At 41.8% G+C, this 23,319-nt stretch overlaps 1 protein-coding gene across 1 annotated transcript in view; it reads right to left on the minus strand.

Moving 5' to 3' along the window:
• Positions 1-23,319, minus strand: part of LOC119737688 — a 66,561-nt gene that overhangs the window by 38,051 nt on the left and 5,191 nt on the right. The window contains exons 3-17 of the mRNA XM_038212225.1: positions 19,256-19,404; positions 17,945-18,295; positions 16,692-16,884; positions 16,135-16,322; positions 14,444-14,707; positions 12,947-13,334; positions 10,837-10,974; positions 9,849-10,031; positions 8,289-8,518; positions 7,463-7,616; positions 6,841-6,929; positions 5,575-6,492; positions 4,537-4,681; positions 2,862-3,030; positions 404-588 (exon numbers count right to left, since the gene is read on the minus strand). Coding sequence (XP_038068153.1) covers positions 404-588; positions 2,862-3,030; positions 4,537-4,681; positions 5,575-6,492; positions 6,841-6,929; positions 7,463-7,616; positions 8,289-8,518; positions 9,849-10,031; positions 10,837-10,974; positions 12,947-13,334; positions 14,444-14,707; positions 16,135-16,322; positions 16,692-16,884; positions 17,945-18,295; positions 19,256-19,404 — 3,744 coding nt within the window. The remainder of the gene's footprint in view (positions 1-403; positions 589-2,861; positions 3,031-4,536; positions 4,682-5,574; positions 6,493-6,840; positions 6,930-7,462; positions 7,617-8,288; positions 8,519-9,848; positions 10,032-10,836; positions 10,975-12,946; positions 13,335-14,443; positions 14,708-16,134; positions 16,323-16,691; positions 16,885-17,944; positions 18,296-19,255; positions 19,405-23,319) is intronic.

Below are 23,319 nucleotides of genomic sequence, written 5' to 3' on the forward strand. Positions count from 1 at the left end.
CACGAGTATTGTATGCGTCATCCATTCCAATCGCTACCTGAAGCGTATAAAATTTCAACGGATACTGTGGTATGGATAGCGCAGTACGGATAGCGCACTACACAATACGGATCCATGGACGTATGCGCGTTGCTTTTCGAACAACTGATTTTCACGCGCAACGCCAAGCAAATATTTATTCCCTTATTAATTTTCAATTTGTGTTAACCCTTTAGCATTTGTATCAAATTGTATTACATTGTATTTACTCCTCTATGAATCAATAAAACAATAAAAGAGCTGGGGCAGTTTGGGGCGGTATGAGGAGTAACAGGCGGGGCGGTTTGGGGCAGTTCAACGGCCAATGGATTAATCAGAGGGAATTTGGTGTCAGTTTTGAATAAACCCGATTCTTATCGCTCACCGGTTGCGTGTTGCTCCCATCCTTCCACAGTCATCAGTGTGTCGTTCTCATCTAAGTAGTCCATCTCCCACTGGTAGACGGCACCGCTGCATCCGGACTCGCAGCCAGCTTTGAGACGGAAGTCGTCGGTAGGGTTGACTACCAGGGAGGCGTAGGCCGCCTCAAAGAGGGTCCCGCCGCTACAACTGGGGGATGGAAGGAATTCAGAAGAATCTGTGTTGATTGGGAGCAGGCGTAATCAGACAGTTTTACTATACTCTCGAGGACAATGCTTTGTGGTTCCCTTTGTCCCTGTAATACAACACTCTTCCATAGACTAAGCACATGACCGTACGATAGAGGACCGTTTTCAACAAAAGACCCAACGCCGAGGACTGAAAGGATCTGTTGTTCTCCCTTTGTGTGTTGGTCCTCGGGGGTTATGTAGAACACATACATACATGCAGCCACTACGTTACACGTCAAGACAGATGGGACAGGGTTTTAGGGGCCGCCACCATGATCAATACATTTTGTCAGACTTGGGTTTTTTTGGGGGGGGGGAAAGAAGTGATTTATAACTGAAAAATAGCAAGGAAGAACTGGTATGTACAGGCAAACTTCATGGAATAATCAGTTGATATTATTTTTTGTTGGAAAATTCCAAGAAGATTGCCGCCGTAAATAAGAGTTAATTATTAAGGAGAAGGAAATTGGGATTTGTTATCAGCATCAGGAGGACTGTTCCTCATTTTTTATATTTTTTGGGGATACGAGTCAAATTTAAGAACGAAAGGCTCAGCGAGTTGATGTACATTTTGGACTTTATTTTGCGACTAGCATGTGGAGAAAAGTTCTGTTGATTTAAACTGGTATAGATGCCAGTGTAGGTACATAATATTGATGACTGCCCAAAAATAAGGGGAAGGGCAAGAAAGATGTACTCTACGGGTGGACCGCATTTCAAATTCAAAATATGAACTAATGAAAAATTATGCTGAGTCTATGATGTTAATTCACAAAACCAGAATCCTTCTTCTACACATGTGCATGTATTGTGTCTGTTTCATGTGCATACGTTTTAAGGTCGTATTCATTATGAAATCACAATTTTCCAAGTTTCTGGCAAAGTTGTAGTAAAGTAAACCACAAGTCAATCAGGAGTCACATCGTAAGTAAACCAAAAGTCAAGTTAGGTCGAAAGCAACAGGTGTTTAAAAAAAAAGACATGGGAATACCCTTGTCACATTTCATTCAAATAATACAGGCGAGATTGACTTATGATTGACTCTGAGTTGACTAATGTGACATGTGATTGATTTGTGATATCTAGAGATAACTTGTGATTGACCTGTGATGTATTATGATTGACTTGTGATCCGCTTAAAATTAACTTGTGATTGACTTGTGATTGGCTTTTGATTGACTTTTGATTGGCTTTTGATTGACTTGCGATTGAATTGTGATTGAGTTTAGATTGACTTGTGATGTATTATGATTGACTTGTGATGTATTATGATTGACTTGTGATTCACTTAACCACTTCGCGCCGGGATTATTTTGACATTGACCGGACCCAGGTGCGGGATTGTTTTTCACTCGACGCCAGACAGGTTCAGGTCGTCATATGCGGGTCGCAGACAGATATTTCAAGCCTCGCTCGTTGCGTGTTTATCCGTCATTCGTTCCGAATACCGCAAAACCTTTGCGTGTACTGGTTAAGATTGACTTGTGATTGCAAAGCGATTGACTCATAGTTGACATTTGATTGGCTTTTGATTGACTTGTGATTGACTTGTGACTGACTTGTGATTGACTTGTGATATACAGCCTGTCTCAAAAAAAATGGTACAATCAGAAAAAAAATTGGTTAAATATGAAATTTCAAAATAAGTCATTCTTACTTGGCATAATATTAAAGAACAAAGACTGGGCTTTCCAATAGTCTTTGTTTGATCTTTTTTGCTTTTGTCAATTCAGAGATATAATCAATTTAGTGCGATACGCCAAAATCGATTTTGTGCCACTTTTATGCATGGGCAGAGTTGTTTCGAGTACTGTGCCATGCTGTCTTGAAGCTCACAAAAGATTGCAACTTGGCAAAAGAAACAAACTCGATTTTTGTGTTCCGCAGTAAACTGGAGTTATCTCTGGATTGACAAAAGCAAATGAGATGAAACAAAAAGTATTGGAAAGCCTGGTCTTTTTTCTTTAATGTGATGCTCAAAATGACTTACTTATGTTGAGATTTTATATTGAAAAAAAAAATCGTTTTCGATTGTACCATTTTTTTTGAGACAGGCTAAATTATGACTGACTTGTGATTTGCTTAAGATTGCCTTGTAATTGCAAAGTGATTTATTTGTGACTGACTTGTGACTGACTTGTGACTGACTTGTGACTGACTTGTGATTGGATTGTGCTGAGTTGATTACACCTCCGCTAGGTGGATAGGCTTGAAAGAAACACAACTTTTTACCTGATGGAGGACTGGGGCGGGTTGCCTGGCTTGACGGTGAACTGGACAGCGGCATCGCCGACCCTCGACCCTTTAGTAACAACGACCATGATCTCATAGGTCATGTTGGGCAAGGTGTTGGTAGTGTCTAGATCCAAAACGTCATCCTCGTAGTCTAAGAGACCGCTTCCTGGATAACAAGACATACAAATCTGACATGAGATACTCACAGGAGGGCGACTAGTCTTGGCTCAAGTTACATCTCCGTGGATATTACACTTTTTGAGAAAATAGTTAAAAAAATGTTTTGCGAAATGTGATTTCATCAATGGCACTTTTTATTACCAAAAAATCAGTCAACTGACTAACTTCTGGAAGCAACCTACATTTCGTGATTTCCTCTAAATGACAGCATGCCAAACGAGAATAATTTCACGGGGTATTTAGCAGTGTTGTAGGACTTGAGTCCAGGACTCGGACTTGAGTCAGACTCGAGTCACATTTTTCGTGACTCGGACTCGACTCGAGTCACATTGGAAAATGACTTGGATTCTAACTCGGACTCGACCATGATGACTCGGACTCGAGCTTGGTGACTCGTGACTCGAGTCACGTATTTTCATCAAAAGAAAAAAATACAACGTTGCGTATTAATTTTGTGCGACGAACGTAGCGTTCTTTTTTACTCCACTGACAAAACACGGCGCCGCGGAAAGTCGTATCTAGGGGCCGCGCATGCACCCCTTGTGCCTGCACAACGAGGACCAGGGCCCGGTGTCATGCCAAAAAGTGTACAACAACATGTACACACATAATATAGGCCTATACACTGGGATTTACTTAAAAGACAGAATGGATGATTGAAAAATAATTTTTAAAAAAATTGATCAGTTTGGTGAATAACTAAGACCAAGTGACTCGTGACTCGGACTCGAGGCTTGTGACTTGGGACTCGGAATCGACGTTGGTGACTCGACTACAACACTGGTGTTTAGTACCAGTACGATCTTTAATCCAAGGTTACTTTTGGGATAAATGCAAATGATCCTATATGCCTATATAGCACCTTCTGAGATCAATGCACGTACAGGTATGTATTATCATTCTAAACAGTATGCAAATGCAATCAAAGAAAACATCAACAAGCCACATTTTTCACATTCATAGAGGCATAAAAGAAATCATACACTTTGAATAAAGTGACACATTTTTAGGATGATTGAAAATTTATGGGGAGCTTAATAAATCTCACTTTAATATTATTTGCAAGTCCACTTTTCTGGGGATGCAATTCGAGCGATTCACAATGCAGTGCGCCACCAAGAGTTTGCCGTGGAGAGTTCATTTTTCAAATTTACGGTCAACAAAACATGGCCCAGTTGAACGAGTGTCAGTAGACAACTTGAGCTAATTTGTTATAAATTTGGGCATAGCGTTCTGCCGCCTTACAAAAAACACCATATTGATATAAAAAAAAGGGCAAACATATACTCGAATCATACGCTTACGAAACTACTGACCGGAAAAGCTAACGATTTCAAATGTCCCGCGCTGCGAATTTGTCGACCATCTGCGAATTTGTCGACCAAAAAATGAACTCTCCGTGGCAAACTCTTGGTGGCGCACTGCATTGCGAATCGCCCAAATTCTGCAATAAGCACGGACAAGCATGGCTTGAACATTTTGGAAGTCCCACCTGTGCCGAAGCAACCTCCCTTGTCCACTCCATCGGTATTGGTCCCCCCGATCACGATCTTTTTAGTTTTATCAATCTCCCTCTGGTCGTTCAGTTCCCACGGCTCATAGAAACGCCGACAAAAGTATTCGATGCTGGTAAAATTCTGTCATTTTTATAAAAAAAAAGAAAAACAAAAAAGTTGTAAGAGTTGCTTTTGTTGGAATAAAAATTGGATTTCCGTCCTTCTAGGGCAATTATTATGTTAGTTATTATCATTTATACAACGCCTGAATAAATCCCTGTTATCTGATTGGTGGGTCATTGATAACATGCTATTGAATTATTTGTCCCAACCCACTACCCTGCAGTGTCACAAAAAAAGAAGTTCCATTCAACGGTAAATAGAACTTCCATTGCTCGGCCACATTATTGGTTGCGTTCTAACACAGCTCTGATGGCTGTACATCCATAGTACCAGTTTACAAGGTACTAATCAGATAATGAGGATTTACATGTATGTATTCAGGCGTTGTATAAAACAAATAATGAATGTTTCACAATCGTGCAATGGAAAGCATAATAAGTGACAGATGGAATGTTCCATTCCACGAGGCAAATGTTCCATTCCACTCGGCTTCACCTCGTGTAATGTAGCACTCCGTCTGATACCTCATAAAATTATTCTTACCTTTGCACTCATAAACATGCATGAATTGCATATTGTTCATTAAAACAAAAAGGAGATAAGGATGTGCTAAGGCATGGCACCATCTATCTAAAGGAATGTGTGGATGGAGATGAAGAAATATGAACTTTTAGAGTATGTTTAAGAGTGTGGAGGAATTCACAATTTCTGAAATACACATTCCAGGGAAAGCTTCAAAATGCAAAAAGCATTGGAAAACCCTGATCTATCCACCTGTTATGGACTGGCAATCAATTATAGGGGAATAAAAACTCTGGATAAACTCTGGAATGACGAGCAATTTTGTCTCGAGACAAGCTTTACTTTAATTATCTAATGGACTAAAATGTACAAAAAAATAAGCAAATCACCTGATCTGTGACATCATCAGGCAGGTCTGGGTCACGTGACAGCACCCCTGGCTGTAGCTTCAAGGACGACCCATGACCTACGACCTTGGAGGTCGTCTGACCCTCAAAGATCTGAATCTTCAAAGCTGCGGCCCGCACTTGGACATACTCGTTGGCGAATGCTACATAGTCGATATTGTCATCCGAGACCTGGTCCATGTGAACCGTGTACTTGAACTTCCAGGTTCCCACGGGGATGGTTCTCGGAGGGATGTAAATTTCAGCCGTGTCCGCATCCGGCAGGTAGAACCTGTGTGATGGCGGGAGACCGGTTAACTTTACGGCGGTACCGGGGACAGCAAGGCCGGTGTTCGGATCCACCGCCTGTAAATCCCAGACTTTCATATTCTCGTAGGATTTACACTTCACGTCGGTTATGCCCTGGATCTGCATGTCTTGGTTGAAGTAGGCGACTCGTGGTCCACGCCAATCCGGATGCCCGTCGCGTATGAACAGCTGCGGGGAGTTGCAGCTCAAATCGGAGACGGCGAAAAAGAGATCCGTGCTGGCGTCGGACACCAGATTGAAACCGAAAGCGGTCATGTGATAGCTGCCCAGCGAGGTGTAGATGTGACTGGTGCGGAAACTGTTGGTGAGGGGTTGCACCCAAGTCGCCCCGGGGTAATCAGCGTGGTTCTCGCAGGGTACCTGATTGCCAAATATTTCTTGCGTAGTGTCGCCGTAATCGATGACCAGGCAGGACGTGGTCCCGAGACTGGCAACGGAGATGTCGAATTCCTTGGTCTCGTTTGCTGTGGTGGCTTGCAGATCCATTATCTGAATGCCAGCGATGTTTTCCTGCAGGATTACAGTGACTGTGTCGGAGGCCAGTCCCGGTAGATCATTAGAAGCGTCGACTCTCACCAAGTACGGGCCGACCTGCACAGGAAAGGACATTTCAGGAATCAGTCATTCTTGATGAAAATATCATTATTGACTTTTGTCCTTCATTTAAATGTTTGTTCTAGTCAGCCAGGTGAGCTGCAAAGTCTTCCTCAGGTGGGACTTGAACCACCAAACCTCTTGCTTACTAGCGCAGACGTCTTACCAACCTAATCACAAAGCTTGCCCGCATCAGCTATTCAGTTCAAATCTGATATGACCGCCGATACAACATTTAATTTTGGTAATCAGTTTTTCATCAGGGTGATATAAATGATTTGAACACCGAGTTGTGAAGTATTGAAGGAGGGGTAAAGAAAGGCAAACCATCCTGTCAATACTTACTGCAGTGTAACGATAGGGGATAGTCTCTTCAGTCACTGTATCGAGGGGTGTACCGTCGTCATAGTCAATGTTATAACTCATCCGTGTACCTGCAAGAACACCCGTAAATATTCACAATATTTCTGTCTTGCTTGGTTGATTATAAGGCTCTTTCAATGAAACCAATTTCTGTCTATACTAGTGTGCAAATGTAACTTCCCTTAATGCAGTAAAATTACATCTGACGTTATCTGATAATCACGATATCTTTCAATACACTTTTTCAAATAAACCACAAAGGGAAACTATTATTTAGCAAAAATTAAGATGAACAAAGAAATTGACTGGAGTGGGGTTTGAACCTAGGACCTCCGGAGTACCATTCCTTGACAAAAATGGGGGAACTACTAGCATAGGGCTGGATAGTTCAAATAATGAATAAATAATGAAAGGTTTGCGGAAACACCATGTGCGAATGCCATGTGTAACTGGATAGTTCAGTTGGCAGAACACTGGAACAGCAACCCGGAGGTCACAGGTTCGAACCCCGCTGCATTCAATTTCTTTGTTTTAACTTAAAAATTATCTAAATAATACACTTGTAAGACTTGAGAAAGATTCTAACTGGAACATTGGACATTACCTGTGGCAAACCTGGGTACAAACACCACGGGGGAATCGAGAGGGAACACGTTGTTGGTGGGTCCGAACCCCATCTTGACTGGTCCGTCCAGCGGGAGTGGTGGTTGGTACATGGCGTCAACATAGAACCCGGTGATCGGTTCTACCATTACAATCTGGTGAAGTAACAAGGAGACTTAAATCATTCGACAGAATATTAGATTCATGGCAACTTTTGACCAGTGGCATAACCAAGGTTAAACTTCTGAGGGTAGGGGAGGGGTCACATGGGGGTCCATACATTTTTCAAGGGGGGCACTGAAGGCAAATGATATGTATTTTTGGTCAATTCAAGATTTTGAATGGGGCGCTGGGGGGGGGGGGGGGGGGGGAAGGGGCTTTGGGACCTGGGGGGGGGGCCTGGGGCGAACATTGTGACACACAGTGTTTTTTGTGATGTACTGATAGTCACAAATCTGTCAAATGATTGATCCGTTGGAGTGAATTCTCTGTGGGTAAAGATGGACTCCCCGTACTATTTCGAATCTTACCCCGAAAAAACTAACTTGTGTTTTCAATTGCTATTTTCCTAGCAATTAATGACACATCCAAAGAAAGAATCCAACAACATTTACTTCTTGAAACATTTCTTAACAAAATTCAAACTATCTGTGGGCCAACAGTAATTCGGCTTTTGAAGGGCCGGTTCATATGTTTCAAAAACATATAATCTTCAAAATTAGTCAATGTTGGCCACATTAATATGACTGATCTTTAATTTCTTGAAAGTTGAAAGACTGGAGAATGAGCTTAATGAAGTGGGATCGCAAAAAACTGACAGCCATTACCGGCAACTTGTAGTACTCCGATGAGATCTTGTTATTGATGGACACAATGGCTTGGTATTCACCGCTGAATCGGACATTTTCTGCAAACGGCTCGCTCTGCCCGTCACTGTCGATGCTGATGGGAGTCTCGGTACTATTCTCATAGAAGGTGATGCTGGACGAGAACTGAGGGTCAGTACCAAAGTCTTCGCCAGGGGGTAGGGTGATGGTGAGGGTGAAGATGATATCACCTGTGTGGATAATTCAAAAAGAGATAGAAAGTTGTGAAATTTGGAATTTGGATAGAAAGTTGTGAATTTGGAATTTGAATATAAATCAGATTTTCATTTGATCAATTATTCTATGGAGTAATATTACCAAGGAATTATTTCAAAGACATGCTTAGCGTATAGCAGAGAAACCGTGCCAACTATGGCAGAAAACTGCTTAATAATGTTTTTTTCTTTCCTTCAAAAATGTTATTTTTTTCTTACTGTTCGTGCTGACAGTATTATTGTAAGAACATAGTATAAGTAAAATTGACAAAATGTACAAAAGGAAACAAATGATAATATTGTTTGGACATTTTTTTTCAAGATGGATACCGAATGGCAAAATAGGGGGTTGCAGTAGTCAAACAATTTTATTCAAATAATCAAATATTTAGCACAGCCTTATAGATTTGGTAACAAAGAATAGTACAATTTTTTTTCTCAAAACGACAAACCCTCCAAAAAGTTATGAATTCAAATATTGTTTTAAATTACAAAAAAAAAGTCACTTCGAGTATAAATGTGAAACTGCACCCTGACATGTATGGGCTCCGTGCACAAGTACCCCCTCAATGGTAAGAAAGGGAGAGTTGGGGGAGGTCTTCCTGGGACAAGGGCGGATCCAGAACACAATTTTTAGGGGGGCCCAAAAAATTTTGGTCCCCCAAAAAAGTGGGTCAAAACAATTACGGCGTGGGGTTCAGGGCCCGCTTAAGGGCCCCGAAATTTTTTTGGATTCTAGATGCTCTGTGGTGCGATCTGAGGCAATTTCTGACCACTTTAACCAATGTTTTTTTGAGGAAAAGATGGTGGTGTACTTATTGCCTGCCTTTATTGCGATGTCACATAAAAAAAAAAAAAATTGGTTTTGTTTTTTTGGGGGGGGGGGGGACATGGCCCCCTTTGGCCCCCCCTGGATCCGCCCTTGTCTTGGGAGACCACTTGGAGTGACATTAGAACGCATCGTCAAAGACGCCCGACGCTCACGCAAAGACGCTATGGGTTTTTGTGCACATTCAGAATAAAATAAGACATGCGTACTTCACGCTATACGCGCGCGAACCAGTACGCGCAAGCAGTGTGTCCCATCCAAGGGGCTCTCGAAAGAGGTAAAAAGCGCCCTCTCTTGCTCGCGCATGGAGCCCATATTACACTATGAAGGCTGTTTCAAAAATGGCCATTTTTGGCTACAGCTACTGACAGAGGCATTTTGTCAACGGCTATGGATATCTTCTGTACTATGCTAATATCAAAGCTGAGCCGTAGCCATAACACAGTCGATTCAGACTAGGCACACGGCTGTACTTACCCGGATGTGGCTTGGGTGAGTCCGAAGTGACCATAAAGTGGTCCTTGTTAATGGGATACTGCACGTACATGGTGACAGTCGCGGTTTCATTGTTAGCAAAGTTGTACGCGGTGACCGTCAGGGCAAAGGTACCATCTGTGATGTACGTGTGAGTCTGCACGTCCGACTCGTTAAAGTTAGTTGCTGGAAAAGGTGAAAATAAAATTAAAATTCCGAACAGTGAATACATAGTTGAGCAGAGGCTTACTAGAGTTATAGGGATTAGGAATGACCAAAAATTGGACAGCTGTTAAGAGTGCAGGATATAAAATGACTTTTGACTAAAGGTAAAAGGATCATTGCTTTTTGTGCACTTTTATTTTAATATTTGAAGCAAGGAATATGCTCAAATTAATTTCAAGTAGGGTGCTTGACAACTAAACCTGTTCAAGTTTAAGCTCAGTGGATGCTATACATTTTGAGAAAGCAGAGAAAACAAGCGCAGTTTTTCAGGTCTTTTGACTGAATTCTGGGGCTGACCCACGTAAAAAAGGAGCCCACAGGCACATTGAAGTTTGAACTAATCTAACTTATATAGGATTTTAGTTTAATGGTTCAGATATCTCTAAGCTCTGTTGAATCTGTGAGTGAGGTGTTATAGAACAACCATTGACTGCTTCACACGAACGCAATTGGGAAACGGATTTGATGTCAGGAAATATTGGATGCGAAGTTTGTTGGACTTGGAATGTGTTCTTTGTTTTGGGGTTTTGCAAAACGAATACTCGTCCTTGGCATCACAAATTTGCGTTCACGTTCGCTTTTGCATCGTGTATGAACTGGTGTCATATGAAATTTGGTCTCCCGCATAATCTGGTCTCTTTGACCTTGTATGGATTCTATCCCTCGCTTGTGACAGGTCCCTGTCCTAATTATCTTCACTTAGTCATGCGCAATACAACCAACGAGTCTGCAGGTCCAAACTTCTACATCGGCCCTTAGTTTATACCTTGACGGATGGTGGTATCCTCATTACCGTCGTCCCAATCCCACGTGTAGTTGACCATGGCACCACCTGAGATCTTGGCCGAAGCTGTGACCGTTCCTCCTACTCGTAATATGTCCGTGTCGACCTCAACCTCCAAACCTGAATATCAACGAAGAGAGGAGGGCATTGCTCAACATGATGGACTCTGGGCAAGAACGATAGAGGGCGGTATACGTGGACCACTCAAAAGAGCCAGTGTGTCAAAGGGTCATGCCACATCAGGCAATTTAAAGGCAACTTGTTCCAAGCAATAAAAAAAATAAAAATATGTTTTCGTTTAGTTTGCAGTAGGATAAAAATATTCATCCACAATTTGATTTCCTTAAAGGCTCATGCAATGTTATTTTTTTTACTACAATTCCTTTTTTTTTAAATGCATCTTTGTATCCCATTTTTCCTTATTTTCAATATTTGTTTTGCCATTTTCAAGGTTATTTTGGTGCTTTTTGTATTTGTTATGCTTATGCAAATATACATATTCCTGAGCAAAACTGTGATGCCATTTCAGGCAGAAACCTCAATGTTACAGCTTTTTCAGCACCCAAAGTTGCCAATACAAAGTTGTGTCATAACATGGCATGAAGCCAGTGAGCAAACATTTCTCACATATTTTTTTCAATGAGCAAATTTTGGGTTCACAATTTGAACCCAAACCCCCTTAACTGAACAGTGTCATGGTCTTCCTGAAAGGACATCACAGCAACAGCGCCCTCAAAAGTGCACCTTTCAGTAGTAAACTTAACCAAAAAGGGATGTCAAATAATTTTCATACATTTAAAAGGAGTATAAAGTTGCACAAAGTATATTCCTTAAAAAAATTCATTTCATTAACCCTTTAAGCAGAGAGTCCAATCCATTGAAATGGGTTTATCTAATCAAACATGTTGAATGCTATCTTCCTAAATGATAAAAGAAAATCATAAACAATCGAAAATGCAATCAAAAAATACTGAATAATGACACACTGAGGTTAATATAGTCAATTAAGATAGTTATCAAATCATGGAAAAATATGGTATGGCCAGTGTCTCTCCATAGTAAAAGATCACATAGATGAGAAAAAGAGGAAAAGCACAACTCAGAAGTATCAAACAATTATAATGAAATTCAGTACAATTAAATACATGTAAGCATAAAATAAATAATTCATACAATTTCATGCTGTGCATATCAAAATATATTTAGCTGTGTAAGAAGTATGAGAAAATGATTTAATCATACAAAAACTCTGGCTGAATAAAGGCTTATTTCTGTTTGTGGAACATCAAATCTTGTAATATGAATCATGCCAAATTTATGAGTATTTCCATTCGGTTTTAACAGTTAAGGCATCTAAATGAGTTTGTGGCCAGAGCTGATGTAGTCTTGGTACAAGACTGGGTTTGGATTTTGTTTTCAAGCACATGCATTAGCTTGAATGCAGTGCACATCAGGTATGCTTGAAATTTCTTGGGTAGTGCTGCCAAAGTTCCCGAGACTGTATTTGATTCAGCTTGTTGATGGCGACATGTACCGCCACGGCAGCTTGACCTTGCTTGCCAAGGATCGGGGCTGGCTGGATGAGGGGACAAAATCCAAATCCAGTCTCGGGCCAAGACTGGAGCTTAAACCCCTCGGTGAACCCTCGGTCAACCCTCGGTCAACCCTAGGTCAACCCTCAGCAAACCCTCAGCAAACCCTCTGTAAACCCTTGGCAAACCCTCAGCTCAACCCTTGGTCAACCCTCAGTCAACCCTCGATCAACCCTCGATCAACCCTCGGTCAACCCTCGATCAACCCTCGATCAACCCTCGATCAACCCTCGGTCAACCCTCGATCAACCCTAGATCAACCCTTGGTCAACCCTCAATCAACCCTAGGTCAACCCTCAGTCGATCCTCGGTCAACCCTCCGAAAACCCTCAGCAAACCCTCGGTTAACCCTAGCTCGGTTAACCCTATGGTAGCTTGGTAAACCCTTGGCAAACCCTCAGTAAACCCTCGGTAAACCCTCAATAAAACCTTTCATAAACTTTCATACAACTTTTCATAAACTGGTACAGAACACAGTTACCCGTTTACAGAATGTGTACCTGTTATAATCTCCTGGATCAGAATTACAGTCTTTTCCTCGACTGGTCCTCCAAGAGATCCCGACACGTTTACCGTAACGTCGTAGAAATCGGGCACAGCAAATGCATGTGTGATCATCACCTCTACTGGCTGAACGAGGGTGAATCGTGCCAGGTGACGAATCTGGTGCCCGCTGGTCTTACTCGCGACGGGGAGGGCTTGTCCAACTGCGTAATCTGTGCCTGCATACTGAAACTCTACCGGGTTGCCGCTTGGGGTTGATTCGTAGCTGATCTGGGCGCCCGTGCTCCTCATCTTGACCCCAAGCACATAGCCCATCTGCATGTCAACGGGCGTCGCTAGGGTATCATGGTAATAGCCAGTGCTGGCGACGTTTCTAGCTATAATCTGCAAATCAAGTGGTTGTGATTTTAATCCTTTTTTGGGGGGGGGGGACAAATGGGGATGTGGAAAGCAACAAATTGACAAAAAGACAAGCAGGACCCCCCCCCCCCCCAAAAAAAAAACAATTTGTCAGAGAGACACACAAATGTCAGAGAACAAACATTTTATAGTGCATTTATAATTATGCTGGTGATGGGCAAAACCTGACAGTAGTAATATCATCAAAATAAAAACTGAAAACATTTAAAACTATATATGTATGTAAAACAAATATTGTGAAAATTTAATTTTGAACTGTTGCCAACATCATGTAGTAGAATTTGACACTGTGTGACAAATTCTATCGCAGTTCAGTTTCTTAAAATTTTGACCATGGAACTACCGGTAGTTGGAGGCTATGAAGGAATTATTAAAAATGTGTTCCCTTTGCTATTTTTGAGTTTTCACCTCGAACAAATTACATTTTTCCACATTTACTTGCTATTTTCTTAGTCATAAAAAGGTTTTCAAATGAACCACAAGCTTTAAAACTAATATAAAAGTGATTCACTTTTGAATATGACATTGAACAAAATTTAGTTGTTGATATATTTCTTCACAAAATTTGAATTACTGGCTACCAGATGATAATTTCAGCTCTCGCAGGGCGGGTTATTTGTGCATGAAATGAAAGCCTTTCTTTCAGAGGTCTACAGACCCCAACATTGGAATAAAGTAGTTTTTTTGGTTAAAACAAAACAAACAAATTGAACTTTTGTTAGGAGAACAAAAATCCATTTTAATCTCTGGCAGGAAGTTCTACATGTAATATGCAATCAATATCAAGCATCAAATATCGAGCCGATATGTTGGCTAGGCCAAAAAAAAAAATTCTTCTTCCGATTACATGGCATGTGTACAATCATGTGTACATGTGTACAATCATATGGAGGCGTCTGCGTGTAATCAAGGGTAAAAGGTAGGAATTTATGGTTTTGGGTGTTTTTTTCTCATTTTTCCAATAAAATAATTAGGGTAGGAGCCGTCGGAATAGGGTAAGTAGGGAACCCGGAAGCAGAACTATTTTTGTTTGGCCCTAGCTGTACACTAACAGATACTCAATGATCACCAACCTCCACAACTTCATATTCCGCCCTCGGATTGCCGGTAGGGTCCATCTCGTAGCGTGTTGGCTTGGCTGGGCAGGTATTAACATCATTGCTATCTACGCAACGGGAACCGTACAGACAGTAGTTATCCAGGACCGTTGTACAGGTATCCTGTTGGGTAGGATGTGTCGTCAGCGTGAAGTCGTAACTGCAAGCGCTAGCGGCCATGCAGCTGTTTTCGATTGGGCAGAACACATCGCTAGGCGAGGTGCAGACAGGCTTGTAAATCTGCAGAGTGAACGAAAACATTTAACCCAAACTTTTGTCCATCAAAAGTCGCGATACAGACCTGGGAAATAGCAAACGGGGATCACTCAGAGAGGATACAGCTTTTTATTACAAGTTTTCGAATGAACCACAGAGGGATACTGACTAGGTGCATTATAACAATTGAAATGTTGAACAAAGAAATTGACTGGAGCAGGGTTTGAACCTGCGACCTTCGGATCCGTAAGCCGTATTTCTCTGAGCGATCACCGTTTGCTATTTTCCAGGTCTGTATCGTGACTTTGGGCGTGATCCCTGGCTGTATGGCATACTGGTTTATGGCTTCTGACTAGCGCCCCTTGAACAAAGATATTGACTAATTGGGGAACCGCCAACATAGGGCTGGATAGCTCAGTTGGTAGAGCACCGGAACGGTTATCCGGGGGTTGCAGGTTCAAGCCCCGCTCCAGTCAATTTCTTTGGTCAACTTTTCAATTGTTATAATTCACCTAGTCAGTTTTCCTGTAAGCTTCATTTGAAAAATTGGTTTTTACTAAAGAAAACATCATTAATAATGGGGCTTAATTGACCTATCGCGGTTGAATCGCATTAGAATTGCGTCAACGCAGCTTGTGAAATATTGTCCAATTACATGACATACAAATGGACGCGGAACGCAGGACAAACAAAACTTAGTGTACAAAATTTCCCTAGGGTTGTCTAAGGGGCGTGAACTCGCAAACGGCAATAGGTCAATTCTTCATCAGCTCATAATGATCATCTCATTTTTACTATTTAAAAACTTGATTTGTTTGAATGATTTTTAGTATTTTTTTCATTTGATTAAAATCATGATTTGAATCAAGTGATTTATACCAAACAATGCTGCGAGAGGCTAGTTTCAACACTCGATTCAAAGCAGTCAACACTTGTATACTGAGTGCATTTATAATCCTTCAGTGTTCACTACATATTTAGAGTTTATTTTCCAAAACGTGATATATTCATTCGGAAAAAAGTAATAAATTTGCGCACTTAATCAAAGTTTAAAGAATAAAAATGAGATAATTTATGTTCAGCTATTTGTAAACTTTTGTTTGTAAACGTCGGTGAAGGGCAAAACCTAATTTGATTTATATCACCGCGACGCAAAATTCCATCTTATAATAGTTTATGCGGTACCCGCTGCTATGTACATCAGATTCGAACCGGCCAACCGATCCCCTTAGCTTGGTGGTCGAGTGGTAAGACATCTGCACTAGAAAGCAGGAGGTCGTGGGTTCGAGTCCCACCCGAGTGATCGACGCAAAAATTCCATCTTATAATATATAAATCCTGTCAAAACTGACTCTGGTAAACCAGGAGCGAGTGGGATTCTAAAAAGTAACAAAACGATGTTTATCTCGTTTGGGAAAAAAACTCTTCATATTTTCCTTTTGTCCTCTCACCACAAAATGAAGTGTTCCGTCTCCAACACTAGCAATGGCCGCCTCAATGGCAACTAGCTTGGATGCTTGCTGTACCTCCGAACCAGGGAATACCCAGAATATGAGGGTTGCTGCACCATGGACATCATTGCTTGGCAGTGAAGGGTCTGGATATTGAGAGACATGGCCTATGTGGGAGTATGTCGGCGCTGTGAAAAAAACAAGACAAATGTTTCCAGATGAAATAAATATTTTTGATAGACGCACTAAGACAATTATATAATTTGATCAGAAATGTGGACTAAGCTGTTCATTGGTCAATTTTGCTACCATGTTTTTGTAAAACAGGTTACGGAAGGCCTGATAGAAGGTGCCCGCTGAATGGTCAGAATCTGGAGATTAAGACGCAGTCTTGTTTTGCATAATTAATCGCCGAATCGGCTCGCATATCGTAGACCTTGCTGTGTAAGGGGGACTTCCATCGATTAGTGGAGAGGTTGGGGGGGGGAATTAGATTTCTCAAAAAAATGTTTTCGACAAAATGCAAATTTTCGATTTTTCTTGAAGCGTTGCCTTACATCCGGCAGGCAGTACCGGCCCCGTAACAGCCTCGGCGCCCGAGCCAAAGGTCGGGGTCACGTAAAGGTCGTTGCCGTGGAGAATCTCCACAGTGCATTCAAAGTCTTGTGCCACTCCGGCCCCCTCCGGGCAGGTCACGGCTACTCCAGATAGCTGCGTGTTTACGCTGTGGGCAAAGGCGTCAAAATCAACCTGTCAAGAGAAAGAGTCAAGTTTTCTTTCATTTAGAAGTCTTATCATTCTCAGTGTCTGCCTCAGTGTCTGTTTCTACTTTACAAGGAGGAAAAGCAAAACAAGTTTTCAACTTTTTTTTAATTTTAAGGTTGAACAAAGAGATTTACTAGAGCGGGGTTTGAACCTGCGACCTTCTTTGGCTTCTGACTAGCTCCGCTTGAACACAGACATTGACAAAATGGGGAACCGCCAACACAAGGCTGGATAGCTCAGTTGGTAGAGCACCAGAACGGCAATACGGAGGTCGCAGGTTCAAACCCAGCTGCAGTCGGTTTCTTTGTTCAACCTTCCAATAATTAAAATGCACCTAGTCAGTTGCCCTGTATGGTTTCTTTGACAATTTTTCTTTTGCTAAGGGAATAAATGTGTGCTAGGGAGGTGCTAAACACTATGTTTAAGACTGGTTGGAGTCTGGATGCTGATAAATAACCCTCGACTTCAGCTCGGGCAATTATCAGCATTCCAGACTCCAACCAGTCTTAAACATAGTGTTTAATACCGACCCAGCACATATTTATTCCCATTCATAAATACATTTTCGGTCAAAAAAGAAACAAGTCAAAAATTAGAAATATCCAATGATTTTGTTAAAATATTTTACTTCATGTTTTTCGAAACACCCCCCTAGCTATGTAATATAGTGTCCAGTTCGCGAGTTAGACGTAAACAACTCCAACTGCAACTGTGGCGAGTGCGTTGTGAATTTAGGACTTTGAAAGCTGACTCACTGGTAGTATTGCGCATGCTTACTTGAGGATTGTGAACATTTAACCAATCAAACGGTAAAAGGCACCGGATTTCATAGGAGTCCAAAATTTCATGTGACACTGGAAATGTATTTAAGACCAGCCAGCCATGTCTTTATTATACATTTAAGACCGGCCACGTGACGGGCTCTCGACAAATGGGAATGAGTAACCTGTCTTCTAGTGTAAAAAGATAAAATACAAGCATTATTAGATGCAGCAGCTCAGAATTAGTTTAAAATCCGTTTGAAATAAAAAATCTCTCTACCTACCCATTTATCATTGTGTACAGTGACAACCACGCTATACTCTCCTGGTGCAGTATACGTATGGTCGCTAGAATTCGTCGCTGCCGTGCCATCCCCAAAATCATACGAGTACTCCAGGTCTGATCCAGACACACTGCTAGGAGAAACAGATGCTGAGGTTCCCACAACGTAAGTGACCGCGTCGTCCAGCTGAATCAAAGCCCTGGTGTCGGTGATGTGATAGACCAGCGCGTAGTTGTCGTGGCCGCAAGTTATGAGGTTGTCCCCGGTGCAAGGAGTGTTGCAGAGGGAGTTGTCAGCCTTTTTGGCAGCTGGGAGGTAGTTGGTGTCCGAACACATGCAGAACTGACCAGCCTACGGAGGAAACATGTGGAGTAGAAAATAAAATCCTTTTGCTTAGGAGTCGTCTCGTTTTTGTCCAGGATAAGTTGCAGACAATCTGAACTGCACTGGGCTCATCAAATTTGGTATTGGTTTAGGGCTGTGCATTTCTAACTTGGCTTGTTCGAATATTTGAATATTGGAAATGAGCTGGTCAAGATTAGCATGCCCCAGCCTAATCTGGCCACCAATCGGGATTTGTGTGTGCCTGGACTTGTTGAAAAATGAGCTTATTAACCCTGACCTTCCCAAATCCTCCGAGATCCTCTTTGCAAAATGGAGGATTTTACAGGATTGAGGCTATATGGCAAAATGTGTGGCTGATGTTGGAGGATGCACTGTGTCAAGGTCTTGGACTGGACCTTGTGTTGCTTAGCTGTGCATCAATTTCCGCCTAGATTATACTTGAAATTCTCCGCACTGCTCCAGGATGTCACTGGCTCTGCCTCAACATATTGACAGTGATTGCTGGATGATTATGCAATTTTTTTATGGAGGCAGTTGGAGGATTTGGCAGGAATGAGGTTGCATCCTAGCAAAAATGCCAAGGGAGTTTGGGTTAAATAATATTTTAAAAAGTAGGGAATCGGCTGATATTTGACCGATTTTAAAGAAGAAATTTGCGCTGATATTTTTCACGGAGGCTCTCAAATCAGGCGTGTAAAGTGGTTTTAGACGAAAGTGTGGCATTTGACAAACAATAAAATCAGGCAACTTTTATGATTAACGTAACATCATGCACGTTTCTCATCATCCCCTTGACACCTCCCACATTTTTCAAATATTTGAATCGAAAAAAAAAAAATGCTGTCTGTTGCCAGAAGATCAACATTTAAAGTACATGTATAATTACCAACTATTTAAACACAGAAGGCCTCAAAGGATATTCTGAGATGAAACCTAAAACGGAGAAAAAAAACCTCATTTGCTCACCCGGAGTGAAGCATAGCTGTATTCTTGATAGGCGCAGGCTTCTATGCAGGCTGCATGATCCAGGGAGCTGGGGTCGTACCTGCCCGGAGAGATAGTGAATGCATTGCTGGTCCTGTCGATACTATAACATCCATCCAATGTGGCAGCACCTTCAAAAGAAGTCAAATCACAACACCTTAATGCGGGAGTTATAGTATTGCAGAGCATGGAGGAATAACTTGAATAAACTGTCCTTTTGTTTGATCAGTCACAGACAGTCAAAAAGCCAATCCTGTTTCCCTGCCATGCCTTTTACACAGGCTCGTCACAGTCAATCATATTTCTTGTAGGCACTGCGACAGTCAAATTCCATCAATAGACAAAAGCAGGTGACTGATAGGCACAGCTGGCTTATCAATCTCCTACAGTCAAAGCATATCAGATTTCATAACAATCACAGCCAGTCAATCCTGCTTAATGAAGGCTGGGAGCACTCAACTGAGAAGAGATCTGCTTGCCAGAAATAAACAAAGCAGCTGAATGCGCTTGTGCATATTCAAAACTTGCCGATCAAGTTTAACTATATTTAACAAGATTAGCTATTGAAATATTTGATTGCATGATGATTGAATATTAGGCGTTCCCTAACATGGCGTTTACCCCGACTTTCCTCATGCAGTGTTGCCAAACTTCTTTGTTGACAAACTTCAAATTCATTCAGTGAAATACTGGTACTTTTACCTTATTAATGCTTGCTATGTAATCACTGTGAACAATTTCGGTGTCATGAAATTTAATCCGAAATTGAAAAACTGTGGCGTCCGGAAATTGGGCACAAAATCGGCCGAGTGTTCCCCAACGTGGCACACTTGAATAAATCCCGGAAAATTCCAAATTAACATTTAAGAATTTCTGTAAAGTTGATAAATTCTGATAAACCATATATCTCTACTTACATACCCAACTAGAAGTGTATCAGAAAAAAAAATCTTATTTTAGGGAGACATTTTCAAGGGGTTCACTGTGCACTTCAAAATTTTCGGAAAATCATGTCGAAATAAATTGTTCTTCTAACTTTGTAACACTAACACTACAGGTAGATAAACTCGTAATTTATGAACGGGAGTGTTTAGAACTTGATGAAATTTCACTTTCTGTGAAATTTCAGTTAAATATTTGCTCTAGCTAGGCGCTACAGGCGAAAAATCAAAGTGCACCACGTTAGGGTACATCAACAATATTCGGGGCAGCCCCATATAGATGGGGCCCTGTCATGAAACAAAATAAATGCAAAAAATAGGAATAGGACGTTCATCATCATCATCATCCTTCAGCTGCGGAGCAGTTGACTACAAGCTTCTTCCATTTACTGCGATCATGGGCAAGTGTTGCGATTTGGTCTGGTCGCAGCATGCCATCACTATCTCCAAGCAAGCGTTGAATATAAGTTAGGTATGATGTGCGTTGTCTTCCTGGTTTCCTTCTCCCCTGGGGTGGTGTATAAAGGGCATACACTTTTGCAGGCTCATCATCTGTGCCCAACGAACTTGAGCTGCTGAGTTCTTACACGCTCCACAAGAGGGTTTGAGTTGGTCATAGTATAGATGGTGGCATTATGGGGACATGGTTGGTGCGCTTGATGCTCAGCATAATGCGGTAGCAAGAGGTGGCAAAAGCGTTTATTTTACTTTCCATGTCTTTGGAGATTACCCATGTCTCACATCCATAGAGGAGAACTGTGATGCATGTTGTGTTGAACAACTTCATTTTGGTGATAATTGGTAAGGAGGGGCTTCTCCACAGCTGTTCCAACTTCCAAAAATCGTCCAGGCCAGTGCCTTGCGTCTTTTGAGGTCGGTTGCGCTGGATGCTACCATGGATCCCAGATATTTAAAATCAGTCACATGTTTTATTGGACTGCCGTGGACATGAAGTGAGGGGGAAGGCTCACAATGTGACGTAATGTACTCCATCTTGGGTACATTAATTATGAGGCCAACGCCTTCTGCTACTGAAGCTGTCTTGGATAACTGTGCCTGGGCCCGTGGTAACGTAGACTAAAAAAGGGCGATGTCGTCAGCAAAGTCAAGGTCATTAAGCTGTTTTGCCGGATATCTCCTAGATAGACGTGGATGAGTTACGACTCCAGAATCCAAACCAGCGGTGGCTTTGTTTAGAAGGTAGTCAACAACTATGATGAACACAAAAGGAGCAAGCACATCCCCTTGCAGAACTCCAGTGGATACATCAAAAGGCTCTGAGATTCTTCCACCCACCATAACAGCACTTCGAGAGTTAACATACATGGCTTGAATGGCGCTCCGCTAACCACTGCTTCGGGTATGCCATAGTGGCGTAATATGGAAAACATGACAGCTCTGTTGATGGAATCAAAGGCTTTCCTGAAGTCAATAAAGGTGACAGCAAGAGGAAGTTGGTGGTCTTTGAAGCCTTCCATTACCCTTCGAAGGACGTGAATCTGCTGAGCACAACTGCGTCCCGGACGGAAGCCAGCTTGGTTGCTCCTCAGTATTGGATCAACGACGGGGCGAATCCTGTTGAGCAGAATTTTGTTGAAAACTTTTGCAGGCTCTATTGATGTGATACTGATCCCGCGGTAGTTAGTCATGAGAGAGAGATCCCCTTTCTTGGGCACTGGTACGATGCCGAGGGGGGGGGGGGGGGGGGGGGGGCGCACTGTGCAAACTGCAACTGCAAGTGCAGCCAACATGGCCAAGGGGGCCAGGCAATGCAATGACTGAATGAGGCAGGGGCCATTCACACGTTCATGAATTTGTGAATTAATATCGGAATATTGTATACATATATACAGAAGGAATTTTCTACATGAAACATACGTAGCACATTCCACCAGGAAAGAGAATATATCTCAAATGAGAAATGCAACCGATTTATTCACCTGCTAAAGTATCGATAGAGATATCCGAAGCACGGATTTCGGCACATGCACAAGTCACTGCGAAACTGCGCTGCAAGTTAAATTCGGCGCATAAAGCACGCCCTCTAGGTTGCTCCACTGATGAGTTCGGTGAGACACATTTTTCACTAATGATCTTGCGTTCCCGACGCTAATGAGTAATGGACTTATCAAATTGTAATAATATGAACTCTCATGTTAAAGTATGTTCACTTGGTCCAATATTCCACTTAAGCCGATAATTGACAGGCACGAAACCGAGAAAATAGACCGGGCGCTGTTCGTGTACTGTACGAGGATGAGACCCTTCACCGTCCGGTACATTTCTGAAAATAGGTACCTCATACACGCATGCATGGTTTTCATCAGTTTTCATCCATTATATTCGTTCCGCTTGGGAAATTCTTTTTTTGAATAACAATAATAATAAATTTTGCCAGCCGACCCCAGGCAAAAAAATATCATTTCTTTTAGGCTATTTGTCGACCATTTAGTGTCTCGTTTGAAATTTATACCAGAAGTTACGACCCCCCCCCCCCCAAAAAAAAAAGCAATACGGAAATTCGTTTACACTGTTAACTTTTTTATTTTTATTTATGACTTTAATAAAAGAAAAATGCTGTCAATGGTGGTCCGAAACGACATAAGTTTCGCTTGTAACTCGTCATCATAATTTATTATGCGATGCTTAGCAACCAACCATGGTAACGACAAACAGCTTAAAGCTAATATCTTTGGTCTGTGTATTTGTTTTTAAAGAAATTAACACCGGCGGCGGTGACCCACATCGAGTCGATATGATCGATTGGATTGCATCAAAGAGACTCGTAATAATTGCTGTTTTTTGTTGACAACTGGCAACTGGCGATAATTCAAGGAGGGGAATATAGTTAGCCTTTAGTTCGAGACGTGCTATGCGATGTTTGCTTCCGAACGCACGCCGTCCTTTAGAAAACGTCTCGAACCGAGAACAGAGGAAGAATAATTAAGACCTTGTTATGGATCCAGTATTTGTCCCTGGCTTCGATTTCTGGTGCCATTTATTATTCCCTGCGGCACGTAATTAACCTTCAGTGTGGCGATTCGTATACGTCAGAAATTATGGCATATTCTGCCGCAAAATCTATTTGTTGGATTTTTCTTGTGA

The sequence above is a fragment of the Patiria miniata genome, unplaced genomic scaffold (assembly GCF_015706575.1).
Source record: "Patiria miniata isolate m_02_andy unplaced genomic scaffold, ASM1570657v1 HiC_scaffold_3, whole genome shotgun sequence".
Classification (NCBI taxonomy): domain Eukaryota; kingdom Metazoa; phylum Echinodermata; class Asteroidea; order Valvatida; family Asterinidae; genus Patiria; species Patiria miniata.